This window comes from Osmerus mordax, chromosome 2 (genome assembly GCF_038355195.1).
Source record: "Osmerus mordax isolate fOsmMor3 chromosome 2, fOsmMor3.pri, whole genome shotgun sequence".
Lineage (NCBI taxonomy): Eukaryota > Metazoa > Chordata > Actinopteri > Osmeriformes > Osmeridae > Osmerus > Osmerus mordax.
The window spans coordinates 6,042,419-6,056,877 of NC_090051.1; the positions used below are offsets into that span (position 1 = coordinate 6,042,419).

At 40.8% G+C, this 14,459-nt stretch overlaps 2 protein-coding genes across 3 annotated transcripts; both read right to left on the minus strand.

Annotated features, from left to right (window-relative positions):
- Nucleotides 1-4,335: 4,335 nt before the first annotated feature.
- On the minus strand, nt 4,336-11,253 carry LOC136961791 (tetraspanin-7-like). Of its 2 annotated transcripts, XR_010878868.1 has the most exons (9): nt 11,113-11,253; nt 6,795-6,983; nt 6,422-6,496; nt 6,216-6,311; nt 5,755-5,910; nt 5,561-5,644; nt 5,325-5,406; nt 5,071-5,114; nt 4,336-4,985 (listed from the first exon to the last, which is right to left on the minus strand). XR_010878868.1 is itself a non-coding variant. In XM_067255228.1 (8 exons), exons 1-7 carry the CDS (start codon nt 11,176-11,178, stop codon nt 5,338-5,340), a joined length of 735 nt encoding a protein of 244 aa, XP_067111329.1. In that variant the 5' UTR covers nt 11,179-11,253; the 3' UTR covers nt 4,336-4,985; nt 5,325-5,337. The 2 variants fall into 2 exon arrangements, 1 of the variants encoding a protein (XP_067111329.1); XM_067255228.1 differs by lacking the exon at nt 5,071-5,114.
- Nucleotides 11,254-11,411: 158 nt separating this feature from the next.
- zgc:101559 (Ras-related protein Rab-33B-like) lies at nt 11,412-13,616 on the minus strand. Its single transcript, XM_067257394.1, has 2 exons — nt 13,359-13,616; nt 11,412-12,758 (listed from the first exon to the last, which is right to left on the minus strand). The coding sequence occupies exons 1-2, from the start codon at nt 13,614-13,616 to the stop codon at nt 12,312-12,314; spliced, it is 705 nt and encodes a 234-aa protein (XP_067113495.1). The 3' UTR covers nt 11,412-12,311.
- Nucleotides 13,617-14,459: the final 843 nt, after the last annotated feature.

Genomic DNA, 14,459 nt, shown 5'->3' on the forward strand with positions numbered 1-14,459 from the left:
TTTAAAACAGAACCTATTGTGGGCAATTCAGCACACACAGCTGTTGTCTAACACAGCACTAAGATAATGTGGGTAATCAGGTCTTCCTGTATAAAAGCTCTGAGCCTTTCCATCTAAAAGCAAGGGTTAAATAAATCATAGCTTTCAATATCATTTGTTTGAGAGGTTCACCCAATCAGAAACCAATCCCAGGCACACATCCCACCCCCTTTCCCCTGTTGTAAGCCAAGCATCTCTCTAATAATGCCAGGAATCTGTGTGTGTACAAGTTATAATGGGTTTATTTTCCCACGATCAGCTCAAGAACCGGGCACTCTGCAAAGTTCATATTCTGCAGGTGTCCTTTTTATACTCCAACGGAGTGCAGTACCGCAATTGAACTATTGCAATTAACAAAGCGTAGTAAGGAAAATAGAGAAATTCTGGTTTGTTATTTAGAAGTGAATTCACTTTTACAACCGACAATAGTTGCTTTCAAAGGGTCTGGCTTGCTAACAGAATGACAATATAGTGGATATATTTTTAGTATAGATCAGTGAATTTTGTTACATAAATTAATGTGTTTACTGATGTCAAAACTGACTGCAGCTGTATGGTGAATTAGGCCTACAACTATGAAAACCTGGCTCAACCATTGCGCATGTAATAATGACTTCTGTTATGAACTAAATGTTTAGATGTTTGTGGTGGTAAGACAATCTAACAGAGAACCAATATAGTACATTTTGATCAACATTGCATAGGCAATTTTTAGCCTTAGGAAACAGCAGACAAATGAAGGCTACATAATAATTTGCATTAATGTAGGCTACCACAGGATTGGCAATTTCACTAGAAAGGATGTGGGGGTTGAACAAGTACTTCAGAGATGACAGAGAATTTCAATTGTGATCTGAGAAATATAGGTACCAAACCACTGAGAACTGTCATCACCAGCTGCATCACAGCCACTGCAATATCAATGTATAATTCCAGAAATCTGCGTGTGTCACTAACATCACTACTGGCACTGTATTCGAACTATAATTCCAGGAATCTGTATTTGTGTGTTTCACTGACATTTTAATCACTGACTGCATCACGGGCACTATGCACAAGTGAAGTATAGCATGAGCGTGACAAATAGGCCTACTGTAGCTAGGGTTAGTTATCGAAACCCGGTGCTAATATGGCACCGGTACCTATATGACCGCTATGTACTGGACCCAATCAGAACACAGATTTCGATGCCTCATTTAGGTGCCACTTAAATGCCTGAGCTGTCGATTTAAATATTTGCCCGAAACGTACATAAGAAGCATCATCACCATGCATGATCGTTAGTTAAATTATAGCCTACTGCATTCATGTGGTGTCAGAATAATTCGAAAAATAATTTCCAGACTGAGAAAATTCATGTCAATGCAAGTCGTGAAGAACATGGCAGACAACAGGGATTTTTTTTTTTCAATAAAAAAGCTGTTCTTTAATGTCCATCCACCGTCGTGTTGTGGCTCTTTTTTTTAGGTATCAGTTCAGGCACCGTTTAGGCACCGGAACCATTTTAAAAGTATCAATTTGGCACCGGCATTGTAAAGATTCAAACGATACCCAACCCTAACTGTAGCAGACTCGTGGGAGGTTCCTGTAAGCGTTTCTTGCAAACCCAGTCCTCACATATCTACACATTTCTTTTTCTCTGGGCTTTTGGGTGTGCTATTGGAATCAGCCAACGACCACACAGAGATATATAATCAAACTGAGGTTCACATTTGCACAGACATTTCTTTCTCCATCTGTGACAGAGCCCTGTCAAAAGAGACCCATACTGTCAAGCGAACACAGACAGGCACACACACACACACTTGTATTGATATTGTTGTGGGTACTCACAATTCAGTCCCATTCAAAATATTTTTTCTCAAATTCTAACCTTAAACCTTAACTTTAACCCAAAAGCCTAACCTGAATCCTACACCAAAACCTAACCCTCGCCTCAACCCCTATCCCTAAAACGATCCCTAACCCAGGCTAGAAAAAGCACTTAAACTTGAGAGGTCCTGAAGCCTATACTACAAAGCAAATTCAACATACCCAGAATATATTTTTGTTAACTGTTTTAACAAAGCCTAACATTTGTAATCCCTGCATAAACTGTGTCAACGGTGGTTATCAAATCAAAGCCTAATTTGACCGTCACGTTGCAGAGACATGACGTGACGTGATGCGTGATTTGTTTTTTCTACTTATTTTTTTGAATATTAATTTAGATGACCAAAATGGGGTGGGAGCAGTGACCCAAATTGCAATCTCTTCATGGGGCCCAACACTTTTAGCGGCGTCCCTGTATGTGTCTATAGTAACAGCTACACTGGTTCTTTAGGTGCGCTGTTTTGAATGACAGTTTTGAGCAATATTAGTGCCAGCTCAAATAAAATCTGAATGTAGGCAATTCATTTTCAATGTTAATTTTAAACAGCATTGTATGCAAAATTTGAAATGATTTTACAGATTGAAATAGAATATAATGGTTTGAAATAGAATGCGAAACCAGCCAGTCTGATGTCACAAATCACTTGGTGGCTAACCACACTCCTATATTCCAGAGCGCTCTGTCTAAACATAGATGGGCTATTCTTCAATGTAGTCTAACACACGTTTTTCACAACCATACTATCGCTAGCTAGCAAAAGATTGTATTGGTAATTGGCTTTGACAGATGGTCAATTTATATTTTTCCCAGAAATAAGAATTAGAATTTTTTTTGTTATTATCTAGCTTCATTAAGTATAATTTTGCCCAGCAACAGTTGTCTACCCCTTTCTACAGAGGTTTTATGTTGAACACTGGTATAAAAACATAGGATACAGATACAAGTTTCCAATACTACAACCACAAATAAAGTTTGTATTGATTAAATTCAGGTATAAATAATGAATAATACATATTTATTATTTTAATGTTAATACAAGAAATAATATTTTCCAGTGGAAACACATTTACGTATAACTTAGTTGTAGTGAAACATCAAATACTTTATAATTCTATTTGTATTTCTTACCATAAGTGAACATTTGAAAAGTACAATGTCCACAAGTAATGTGCATTGTGTTGTGTTATTGACTACCACCCTCACCCAGAGAATTATAACATACACACAACAGCTCAAATCTAATTTGATGAACGTATTCCATAACAACAAATTATCTGAATGTTCTAGACATTGTAATAATATAATATTTAATATTATAATATTGTAATACATAATATATGTAGCCTTTTTTCTTCTTTTTTTAAGCTTGAAGGAAAGTTTGCAGGTTCTGTGAGTTCATGGCCAGATGGCCAGAATCATAAACATATTTATCATTTAAAAACATTACGAGGATACAGAATCCATTGACGATCCTATGTGAATGCGGTCTTAAAAAAAACATTTACAGATTTTTTGAGATTGCTATGTTATTGTTTTAATTTAGCAACTATGGGATTACAGGGTTAACATTTGCAATTGCATGCACGTTTTAACACGAACATGGCATGGAGAAAGATGGAGTAACATTTGGAAAGAATGAGTGATATGGAAGGAGTGAGGGATGTATTTTTTTTAAATACATTTTCAAATAAACATTATTCGGATTCATGACCGACACACTTGATGATAAGCAGTTAATACATGATAAGATATTGATAAGCAATGTCATCGTTGTTTGCTCTCCTCTCTTGTTTTAACCAATGTCCTCTTTATTTCTCTTTAATCAAAGATTTACGTTATTTTACTACTCCACACTCCAACATAATTTAGTAATATAAATTTAATTCCACTGTCCTTTTTTCAATTAAATGTTAAATTATCATGAAGAGCCTGAAATAAAGCAAACTAACAGATTCAATCTTCCAATCTTTTGGTATGAAGTTATGCAAAAAGGTGAAACATTGTTTTGACACTGAAAACCCAGGGTTAAACCTTAAGTTACCTTGCTAACCCCTAAAACCTTGCTATGTAGTATAAATTCCAGAATGTCCCCACATTTCACAGTATTTCTTATTTTCCTTTTCCTCCCCACAAGAATAGCAAAACAAGTCCACAAACAAACACATACATGCACACACACTCACACACAGATAGACACGCTGACACACTCACATCCTCACACACACAAACACACACTTACACATTATCACATGACCCACACACTCAAACACAATGCACGCACACACTCATACACAGAATTGCGCTGACAAACACAGAAAAAAAATTATAAATACAAAAAAAAAAATAAACACAACATTGAGTATCATGTTCATATAACATCTCAATATTTGACACCATTTCAACTCAAATAAAAGTAAAGTAACTATGTTTCACATTCAGACAAAATGAATGTAAAATTTATATTTTAAACATACTGTATGGAGTGAGACACATAAGTACATCTAGACTTCATCAGTTTAATTGAACTTTAAGCATCCTTCTGAAATGACAAGTGAAAACGGTAAGGTAAATATTTTTTAATATTTTGTCTAGTTTTTTTCTACCTGTTTCTGTACAAATGTATTTTTCAGTGATAAGAGGCATGGAAGGAGCTGCATGCCTGATTGAGAGGTGCTATGTGCAGAAGCAAATCTATGGACAAGTATGAAGTTAATTAGGAGCTTTAACACTGACCTACTATCAATGTTCATATGTTACCTCTAATAGTTCAGGTTAGGATTTACAGAGAACAAACAGGTCCACACCAGAACAAAGGCAACTTCAATGCCAGACAGCGGGGGGCAGAGGGATGGAGATAGAAAGCTTTTCATGGCACAGCAGTGAATTAAGGAATGGCTTTTTTACAATTAGTTACATTATTAAAATGGGAGATAGCAAGTCTGGACAGGGAGATGGAGACAGAGAGAGCTCAGTGTGAGAAAAGATGCAATGTGCTGTACTGGGGAAATGGGTGTCCGTCCTCATTCCCCAGGCTTCAAAGGTGTCACCCTGTCATCCTCTCCTCTTCATCTCCCTGAAATAATAAATGATCCATGCTCATTTACAGTGTTTCTGTTTGTGTGTGTATTTGTGAGTAAAATGTGTCTTGTTTAACTTAACTTGTGAGGACATTTTCTTGGGACCACAACGTTGAGTGCTATTTCTAAGGGTTTTTAGGGTTTTTAGGTTTAGGGTTGGAATTACACGAAGAGTTAAGTTCAGGGATAACACAATTTTGAATAGGAGTTAATTGTCCGTCCTCACTAGGATAGTAAAACAAATCTGTTTGTGTGACAGAGAAAAGGAGTGTGTGTGTGTGTGTGTGCATAGAAGAATGTGTGTGAGTGAGTGAGTGTATGTGCGTCCACTCAACTGCTCCATCACTGTTACACCATCTCGTATTGATTAGCCGTGATGATCCTCGAAAGACAGCATGCCAGTAACATGCCAATCAACTGAGTTGGAGGGAGGGACAGACAGTAAAAAGGGAAGAGAAGACACAAAGGCCAATTGAGTCAGGCTTATGAAGATAGTGGAGAAATGAACAATCCAAATGAATCATGTACTGAACTCTTTGTAAAAAATGTAGGCCTTGTGGTCCTTTCTGACCTGTGAGAAGGCGATGCCAAACGTCACTCCTGCGATGATGGCCATGTTGGTTTCTAAGAAGGAGGTGACTAGCTCGTAGCAGCCCTGAATACAGAAAACCTCAGATGTGTGGTGGACAAACAGGCTGGGACATTAAAGGGTGAAAGCTTTGGGACATATCATGCTGTAACATGGGATCTAAGATGTGTACTGACCTTCTGGTAGACCTTAGTGGGGGCCACAGTGGCATTGCGGCGGTCCTGGGGGCTGCAGTCGGAGGCATTGGAGCAACAGCTGGATGGGAGGCCATTGGAAGGGTAGTACACACTGGCCAGCCAGCTGGTGTAGTTATACACCCCACAGCATTGCAGCTATAGGGGGACGCAGGGGGAGAGGGAAGTGGGGCAGAGGGTGGGGCATTTTTACTTTTCCAAAGCAAGACAGTAAGTTTGAAGGATTTTGAATATACAATCTCTCATGGATGTAACATTCTATAGTCTGGTCAGTTTGCTGATTTGGGGTATTCTAGGCATAGACCATCTAGAGAACCAGTTTCTTGTTAAAGATAATTTCGGACATTCTGGAAAATTGTCAATGGAGGCGCTTGTGCGTACAGATGGCCTTTGTCGTAGGTAGGGTCTGGACTAACTTTTCTGCTGTTGTTCTGTTGACTTACATTGTGCTGCATCATGTCCACGGCCAGACTGGTCTCATCCTGAGCGTTGTAGTTCAACACGGCATCCGTGTACGTCCTCAAGAATGTACCCTTTATCTACACATGCACACACACATGCATACATATTCACTGATAAAACAGAAACTCTCCAACATGGAATAAAAGGTTGAGTATGGTGTTGTGTCAGTGGGCTTGGAGAGACTGACCTCATGGCGAAAAACAAAACCGGAGATCCCAGCCACTAACTCAGCCAAGAAGACCAGGGACAGGAACATTGCATACTGCAGACAGACAGAAGGGGTGGAAAGGAAACAAGAGAGAGAGAAAATTAGTCAGAGAAAGAAAACAGATGGAGAGTAATGTGACCTAAGATTAGGCAAAGCAAATTCTCCCTCCCTCCCTCCCTCCCTCCCTCCCTCCCTCCCTCCCTCCCTCCCTCCCTCCCTCCCTCCCTCCCTCCCTCCCTCCCTCCCTCCCTCCCTCCCTCCCTCCCTCCCTCCCTCCCTCCCTCCCTCCCTCCCTCCCTCCCTCCTCTCCTCTCCTTTCAGTTTAAATTATCCACCTCTCCCCTACTCTCACCAGCTTCAGCATCCATGGGCTTCCCCTACAGGTGGCAAAGCAGCCAAAAAGTCCGAAAACGATGATGACGGTGCCGGTGCTAATGAGCACAAAAGGTGCGTTGGTGGAATTGTCCGCAATCACAGAGATGTACGGACCCAGCATCAGCTTCCCCCATACTCCCACTGCCAGCAGGATCGCCCCTGTGATCTGGATAAAAGAATGAGAGAAGAAAGGAGAGGGGGGCGGGGAGATTGGTATATTGAAACAGGCTATTTCTAAACTTTATACATATAAAAGAAATACAAAGAACAGAGGGGAAAAGAGAATATAGAGAAAAAGAGAAAACACGTTGTAGGGGGATGATTACAGAATAAAAAAGAGAGCAGTGGGGAGGTAGAAAACAGGAGCAGGAATAGTGAGTGGAATAAGGCGGGGGGGGGGGGGGGGCATTCAACCATTGTTCAATTGCTAAGCTTCACAAAGCAGTGAGGCCTCTTTCAGCTGCAGTGTCGGTCTTCCACTGTATGCTGTGAGTTGGCCTGAAAGGAGAAAGCGCCACCCTGTGGCTCCATCTGATATAAGATATAGCCACATAGAGAACAAAACAAAAACATTTACATTTAGTCATTTAGCAGATGCTCTTATCCAGAGCGACTTACAGTAAGTACAGGGACATTCCCCCCGAGGCAAGTAGGGTGAAGTGCCTTGCTCAAGGACACAACGTCAAAAACAAAATCAACAAACAAATCGGTCCCAACACAAGCTCTTCTCCTGTCTGGCCCCCCAGTGGTGGAATCAACTCCCCACCTCCATCAGAGACTGTCTCTCCACCTTCAAGAAAAGGCTCAAGCCGCACTTGTTCCGGGAATACAACGGTACTTAGGAATGGTTCGCTTGACCTGATGTTAGTTTCCTCAAGGATCACAATGACTCTTGCTTAGAGACTTGTTGCTCTTGTGGTTAGTGGTAACTGATTTAAAATGTTTGTACTCGCTGTGATATATTGTTTTTATTATTGTTGCTTGTTTTTTCCACAGGTACACTTGCACTTATAGCGGTTCATGTTGTTTAATTGTAACTTGTTTAACTACATGCTCTTATGGTTCTTCCCTTTGGCACTTACTTTGGTTGTTCATAATGTGTGCTTCATGTTTTGGCTACTCGCAATGTTTTTGTGGCTATCTTGTTGTTATGATCAGTGACCTATGCACTTTGTAAAGCTCTCTCTTGGAAGTCGCTTTGGATAAAAGCGTCTGCTAAATGAATAAATGTAATGTAATGTAAATGTAAATCTAATTCATCAACATTTAGATACAAAAGGCAACATCATAAGGGGTGGTGTCAGAAAGACAACATGGAGCATTCAACTGGTTTTGTTCATTGTTCTATATCCCCTGTGTGCAAAAGTTGGAGAGGTATTTTGATAACTACAAGTGAGAAAGCAAGATCACCTTTCAGCTTGTCCTTGACTCTGGCCTGGGGGAGGGGGCACAGCAGGTGCTTTAAGATACACACAAGCTGTAGAGCAGTAGAGAGAGGGCTGGAAGGACAAAACAGGGGAGGAAGGGGAGTGGGGGACACTGGAGATGGAGTGAGAGAGTCTGAGGGTGACAACAGGGTGTGATGTTTTGGTTTACCGATATCTATCGCCCCCATTGCACACAGACATATTGACGCTCACACACACACCAAGCAAGAGAGTGCAAATCAAAAGAGCTCTTTGATGCTCAGCGAGGCACATACTCCGGTTGCTCTCCTCTTAGCATTTCAAATGAACACAGCCCATGAAGACACGTGTTGTGAGAGGAACCGCCTGTGTCTCTGCCGGGGTGCGGCTTTCTGGGACAGAGCAGAAGGAAGAAGGGGCTCAGATTAGTTTAACACCCCCCTCCAGCGAAGCCTGATGCCAAGTCATTCCCACCTTTCTCCAAAATGGCTGCTCTATGTCTCACTGCAAGCCAGGCAGATTATGCTGTAGGGTAGAACTGCAGATAGAAAATGTGCATCTGTGTTTGCATGTTAGTTTGCAATCACACGCATTCTCTAAACACCCTGCAGCTCTCCGGTCACCTCACCCTGAGCCTTTACTAAATTGCCTCAACTCACCATTTTATAAAATCACCTAGTCCTGATGGACCAGATCAATCAGGAGACGAGACAGAAAAAACAAACACCCAAACAGCCCAGTGACAAACGTTCCTTCCGTTGGTTCCACATGATTCTACATGGTTCCACATGGTTCCACATCGTTGAATCCGTTTAGTCTCTGTCTGATTCTACTTAGTTCTTAACCATACATGAGATGAAGCCAATGAGAATTTGGTCTTCAGAGTATCTACAACAACATGAGTCAGCTGATATTTCTCTTTACTCTATATTGTAGTTAGTCGGCAGAAAACACACACCCGCACACCCTATTAGCATCAGCCCACACACACACACTATTAACACAAATACACAAAATGTTTAACACAAACACACAATAACCTTCCTACCTTCCTTCACTGCTAGTTCTGTGCTGAGTATAGAGAGCTCAGGAGACAACAGAAAATCAATGAGGTTCAGTGAGTTTCATTGAGCAGACTGGAATCCCCAACTACCTTACAGCCAACCTCCAGACCAATCTCATACCCTCCCCAGCCATAGCCAAGGCAGGAGGGAAATAACAATGTCCTATGGGTCCTAGGGGAACTAGCTTCCACATATTTTTTACATATATTATTTGGAGGCATTTCAGCCTTTTATTATTTATTTCTGATAGAGATAGTGTGTTTGGAGAGGACAGGAAATGTGGGGGGAGAGAGAGAGATGGGATGATATGCAGTAAAGACCCCAGGCCAGCCTTCATGGTGCGAGCATTAGTCCGGTGAGCCACTGGGGTGCCGCCACTACCAGCATTTGAGTGAACAGATATGACAACTTCTGGATGTACATTTTATCTAGATAAACAAGTCTACTGCAAAATTCAGGACATAACTGATATTCTGGGGGAAAACACTAAACAAAACCATGACAGCCAATGACATAATGTTGAAAAAAAAAAAATACAGTAAGCTTACAGTAGCAGGCTATGAGTGTAGTAAGCAATGCCATCTCTGTGGCGACTCGACGGTTCGGACACCTCCTGTTGTATTCCTGGCCCTTACAACCTCCCCTCCCCCTGGGTTTGGAACAGGTCTTTGCTTCTCTCCCCTGGCCCCAAAACAGGTGGCAGATCATTTTAATATAGCATGGTAAACATACCCCGAGTCTGCTGGTGGTGCTACTTTTAACCTGGCAGTGGTGTGTGTGAGACGTATGGAGACGGACCATTCTGACCGGAAGACATTATCTGCCCTGACAAGCTGACGACAGCAAAACACAGGCATGAACTATGTCTGGGGAATCCTGCCTAGAGCCGAAGGACAGACTCAACTAACTTCTAAGTACGCCCACCCCTCTTACATCCTCTCTGGGGTGACACTTAATAATCATAGCTTGGGTCCCAGGCCAGGGCTGTGAGAGTGCCATGGCTGCCATGTCCGGTCTAATTATAAACATTCGTATTGATGATACCCACACATGCTGGCTTTGAAGGACGGCTATGGCTTGTGATTAGGACATGCTAGTTAATAACCCAGGTATGGTAGCCAACGTCTGTGTGTAGTCCCAAATGCTATGCCTTTAGTCTTTCACCAATATCCATATTGGTTTTGCAAATACAGTAAAATAATTTAAAAGGCTAACTAAGAAGAAGCTGCTGGTGATGGTCCCATGCTTCCTTGGGCTTGAAGACGGGAGTTTAAATGAACAAGGAGACCAGTGTCAAACCATACGTTAAGATGCTTATTTTACCATTATTTCACAAACTGTACCCCCATATTCATAACTCATTTTCTGGTGTTTACTAGTTCACTGCAATAAAACACGGTGCTGAAGGTCTGGCCCAACAATGACAAGGAATCTTCCTCGCTCTGGAGACTACCGACATTCACTGTTCATATGCGTCAGCAGCCATAAGACATGCATTATCTGTGTCATAAAAGGATGCTACTCCCAATCAGAGTAAAAAAATATTATTTCAAAGCCTTGTCGGGGTCAATGTTAATACAGTCTACGTTAAGGTACAGCGCAGTAATATAGGTATGTACCACGATAAAAGGCAAATAAAATGAATTTAGGCAACGATGCAAAAGCCTGCGCAGTCGAATTTATCAGGGGAAAATAACGGAATCGCCGTTATAAAGGGTAGGCTATGTTGACGTACAACGTAGTCCCAACATCTGATAAACAAGAGCCGACATAACGCTTTCACATTTAACACAAGGTCGGGTCACATCCTTAAAATATATCTTACCCAGAACACGAAGGAATAGACGATTAGGAGGGTCTTGAGGCAGGTTATCACAGGTTTGGTCTCCATTATGCCAAGCGGAATAGTCGGCTAAAACGTCCCTCTCTCTGTTCATAAACCGTTGCTTTTTTACCTTTCTCCGCTACGAGGCACTAGTGAAGAGGATTGTTGTGCACTTGCTCAAGCAAGGAGATGCGTAGGTTACGCTAGTGTCCGTCATATTATATTGCAATTAAAAGCATAGATCAGGCTTCAATCTTTATTTCCAAACATTTCAATTCAATTCAATCTTTATTTCCAAACATTTCAATATTTATATTGCAATATTTCGTTGAAGCTTTTTAGCATATCATAGGCTTCATGTAACGCCTAACCCAAACATGCTCATTCAAATGATTGCTTTCTAACGTGACCGATATGACTCATGATGAGCCAAATACATTTCCCTTGTTAATAACTTTGTTAAACTTTCATTTATATTTAGCCAACTGCATTTACAATGACTGTAAATATCTGGTCAGTAAAACAAGTTAGCATGCTTGTAAACAAAATACATAGGCCTATGTGGAAAGAAAGTTCACGCAACATTATAGAGTGCAAAAATTCAGTTGTAGCTGTTGTCACTCATGCATCGTTGGTCTGCTGTCTCTATTATACAGTTGTCAGATCCACTGAGATGCAGTAGCCTACTGCGATTAAAATCAACGCTACAGTTTATGTGCATCCACACTTCCATAATAATTTGACACAGTCATGTGAGTGCTGTGACATGGGCCTGTACAGTACATATGTGATCCTTTCATATGAGTTTAATGTTACCATGCATTCTGTTTGAAGTAGCATCCTGTCATATGGTCTTTTCCTTCATGGTTGATGGTTAGAACATAGTTTAAACAAGAGAAAGTAAACCTTATGGGCACAGTCTAAAAATTGTTTAGACAAGCTTTAGATTACTTCTTCCTTCTTAGATTTCTGTTCTTACATAATTGCATTTGGAAAAAGCTCAAGGTAGGAAGGAAAGAATGAACTAGTAATTAATTGACCAGTATGACAGTGTCACTACACCAGAAAACATAGATACACATATTTGTCTATGACTAAATTCTAAGTATTTACTGTATCGTTTTGGTGCTCAGTTCACACAATGCCCTGATAAACTGTAGCCATAACTTCGAACAAAGCCCCTCAAAGGCTCCAGTGAGTCAGCATAAACACATGGTCGCCCCCTGGTCCTTCTGTTCACCCAGTTGTCTCAGACTGCTCATACTGGGTTGCTTCAGCCTTAGCGGCTTGTGGCTCTTCAGTCTGTAAGCCAGTGTCAAAAAGATGGCATCCACATGCTCCTTCTCCCCAGGGTCCTTAGCAGAGGTTTCAAACAGGGGTAAGTTGTAGCTGTCAGCCAAACGCTGCGCCAGGGCTGTGGGCACCTCCAGGTGACTCCGCAGGTCACACTTGTTTCCTACCAGGATGCGGGGCACCATGGGGCAGACAGAGTGGCGGCTGCACTCCTCAATCCAGTCTGGCAGGCTATGGAAGGAGGCCATGCTGGTGACATCATAGACAAAAATGACAGCGTGGACGCTGCGGTAGTAGTGCTCCACCATGCTCTTCCTGAAGCGCTCCTGGCCCGCTGTGTCCCAGATCTGCAACTGAGGTAATAAAGCAATGGAGTTGGAACAGGTGGGATTGAAACTGACAACTTTTTGCATGGAAGCCTAAACAACTACTGGCCTACTATGTGAAGAAAGAGAAATATGAGTGGAAAGTCCTCTAGGGGCTTTTCAAATATAGTACTTCTCTGACATGAAGGTAATTATGTTTAGTACCAAGGGAATACTTTTAGTAAAGTAGGCACAGGTTACAATTTTTATTTTTATATAATAGAAAATATATAAATATAAAGGTTGTTTCACTTCGAAAAATCCACTATAATAGACGAAACTAAAAAATTTGTATTGTCCCCTCACATTGTATCTGTTTAGTAAACGGTAAACATGTTTTCCATTAACAGTAAAGACGGACATTTGTTATTTGTTGTTGCAAACGCAATATTATAGAAGTAACCTAATTCTCTTCAAAACTTCGATAGATGACAGGGTAGAGGCTGCATCAGCAGGCTAGGTAATGAGTATCCGTTGTTCCCGTGGCCACCGTATGAACCGCTTTAGGTAGTGAAACGTTACCCGGACGGATCATTACGATGATATAGGTTTACTGATTCATGGAGCATAAAACCATTACATTCTTACCTTGATACACTCTCCATCGAGTTCCAATGATCTCTCCCTGAAATCAACACCGATTGTTGATTCGGGGTTTTCAAGAAACCTACCCCCACAAAACATGTAGGTTAGACATGTTTTACCCACATTAGAGTCTCCGATGACAATTATTTTAAAAATTCTGGTTTGCGACGTCTCGTGTTCATGATTGCATGACGATTCAAATGAACTATCTCTGTTGAAAACAGTATCAAAGCCATTTTCAGTGATGAATTCATTTGCCATCGCTCATTTTCATGAGCTCGTCAGAATTGTCGCGAGAACATCTTTTAACACTGTACAATCGAGAACAGGCTCAGCCAACCACCATTGAGCACTTCTGCTGGCCATTAGATGTCGTTATGCCCATAGACATATATACATGTCTATGGTTATGCCTCAATAAAAAACAACTACTAATGCTTAAAGGATCAACAGTTTATTTATCCAGATAGAGTTGTATGTGAACGTACGTATCATCCACAGTATTGTATCATATGACACAAACCCGTCTGTGCAGCTGGCTGATCAATGTCAAAACATCCCAACACGTTTAAGGTCCTGAATATAAATTAAAGATGTTGAATAATTAACTCTTAAATAAATGTGGAATAAATAGGCTAACTACTAAATAAATACTGGTGAGGAAAGGAGAATCTATTATTTGTTATTCCCAGCATGGCTAGATCTAGAATATCAGCCAAATAAAATACTGTGGGGTCATGTGTGAATGTTATAAGTGCAAATGGTTTCATAGTAGGCCTACTTCAACAACCACAACTCTTCCTGACAATAGCTAACTCTCAAACGACAGTGAACTACATTGAATATGCTTACTGCACAAGACAAGGTCTTCCTTTTCAGTAATTATTTTCAAATACACTCCAATATTTAACTTAAAATACAAACAATAAAATGTTAATCAAATCAATGTTACTAGAATGATATTCACAATGTACAAAATATTCAAATATGTCCTTTAAACTTTATTTGTTGTCATGGCTATTACTTAAGCTGAGGCAGTTTAGTGCACGGTTTTATTGCGTTGACGCTGTCAGTGTCACCTCTGCAACTGTAGACCACAAGCAA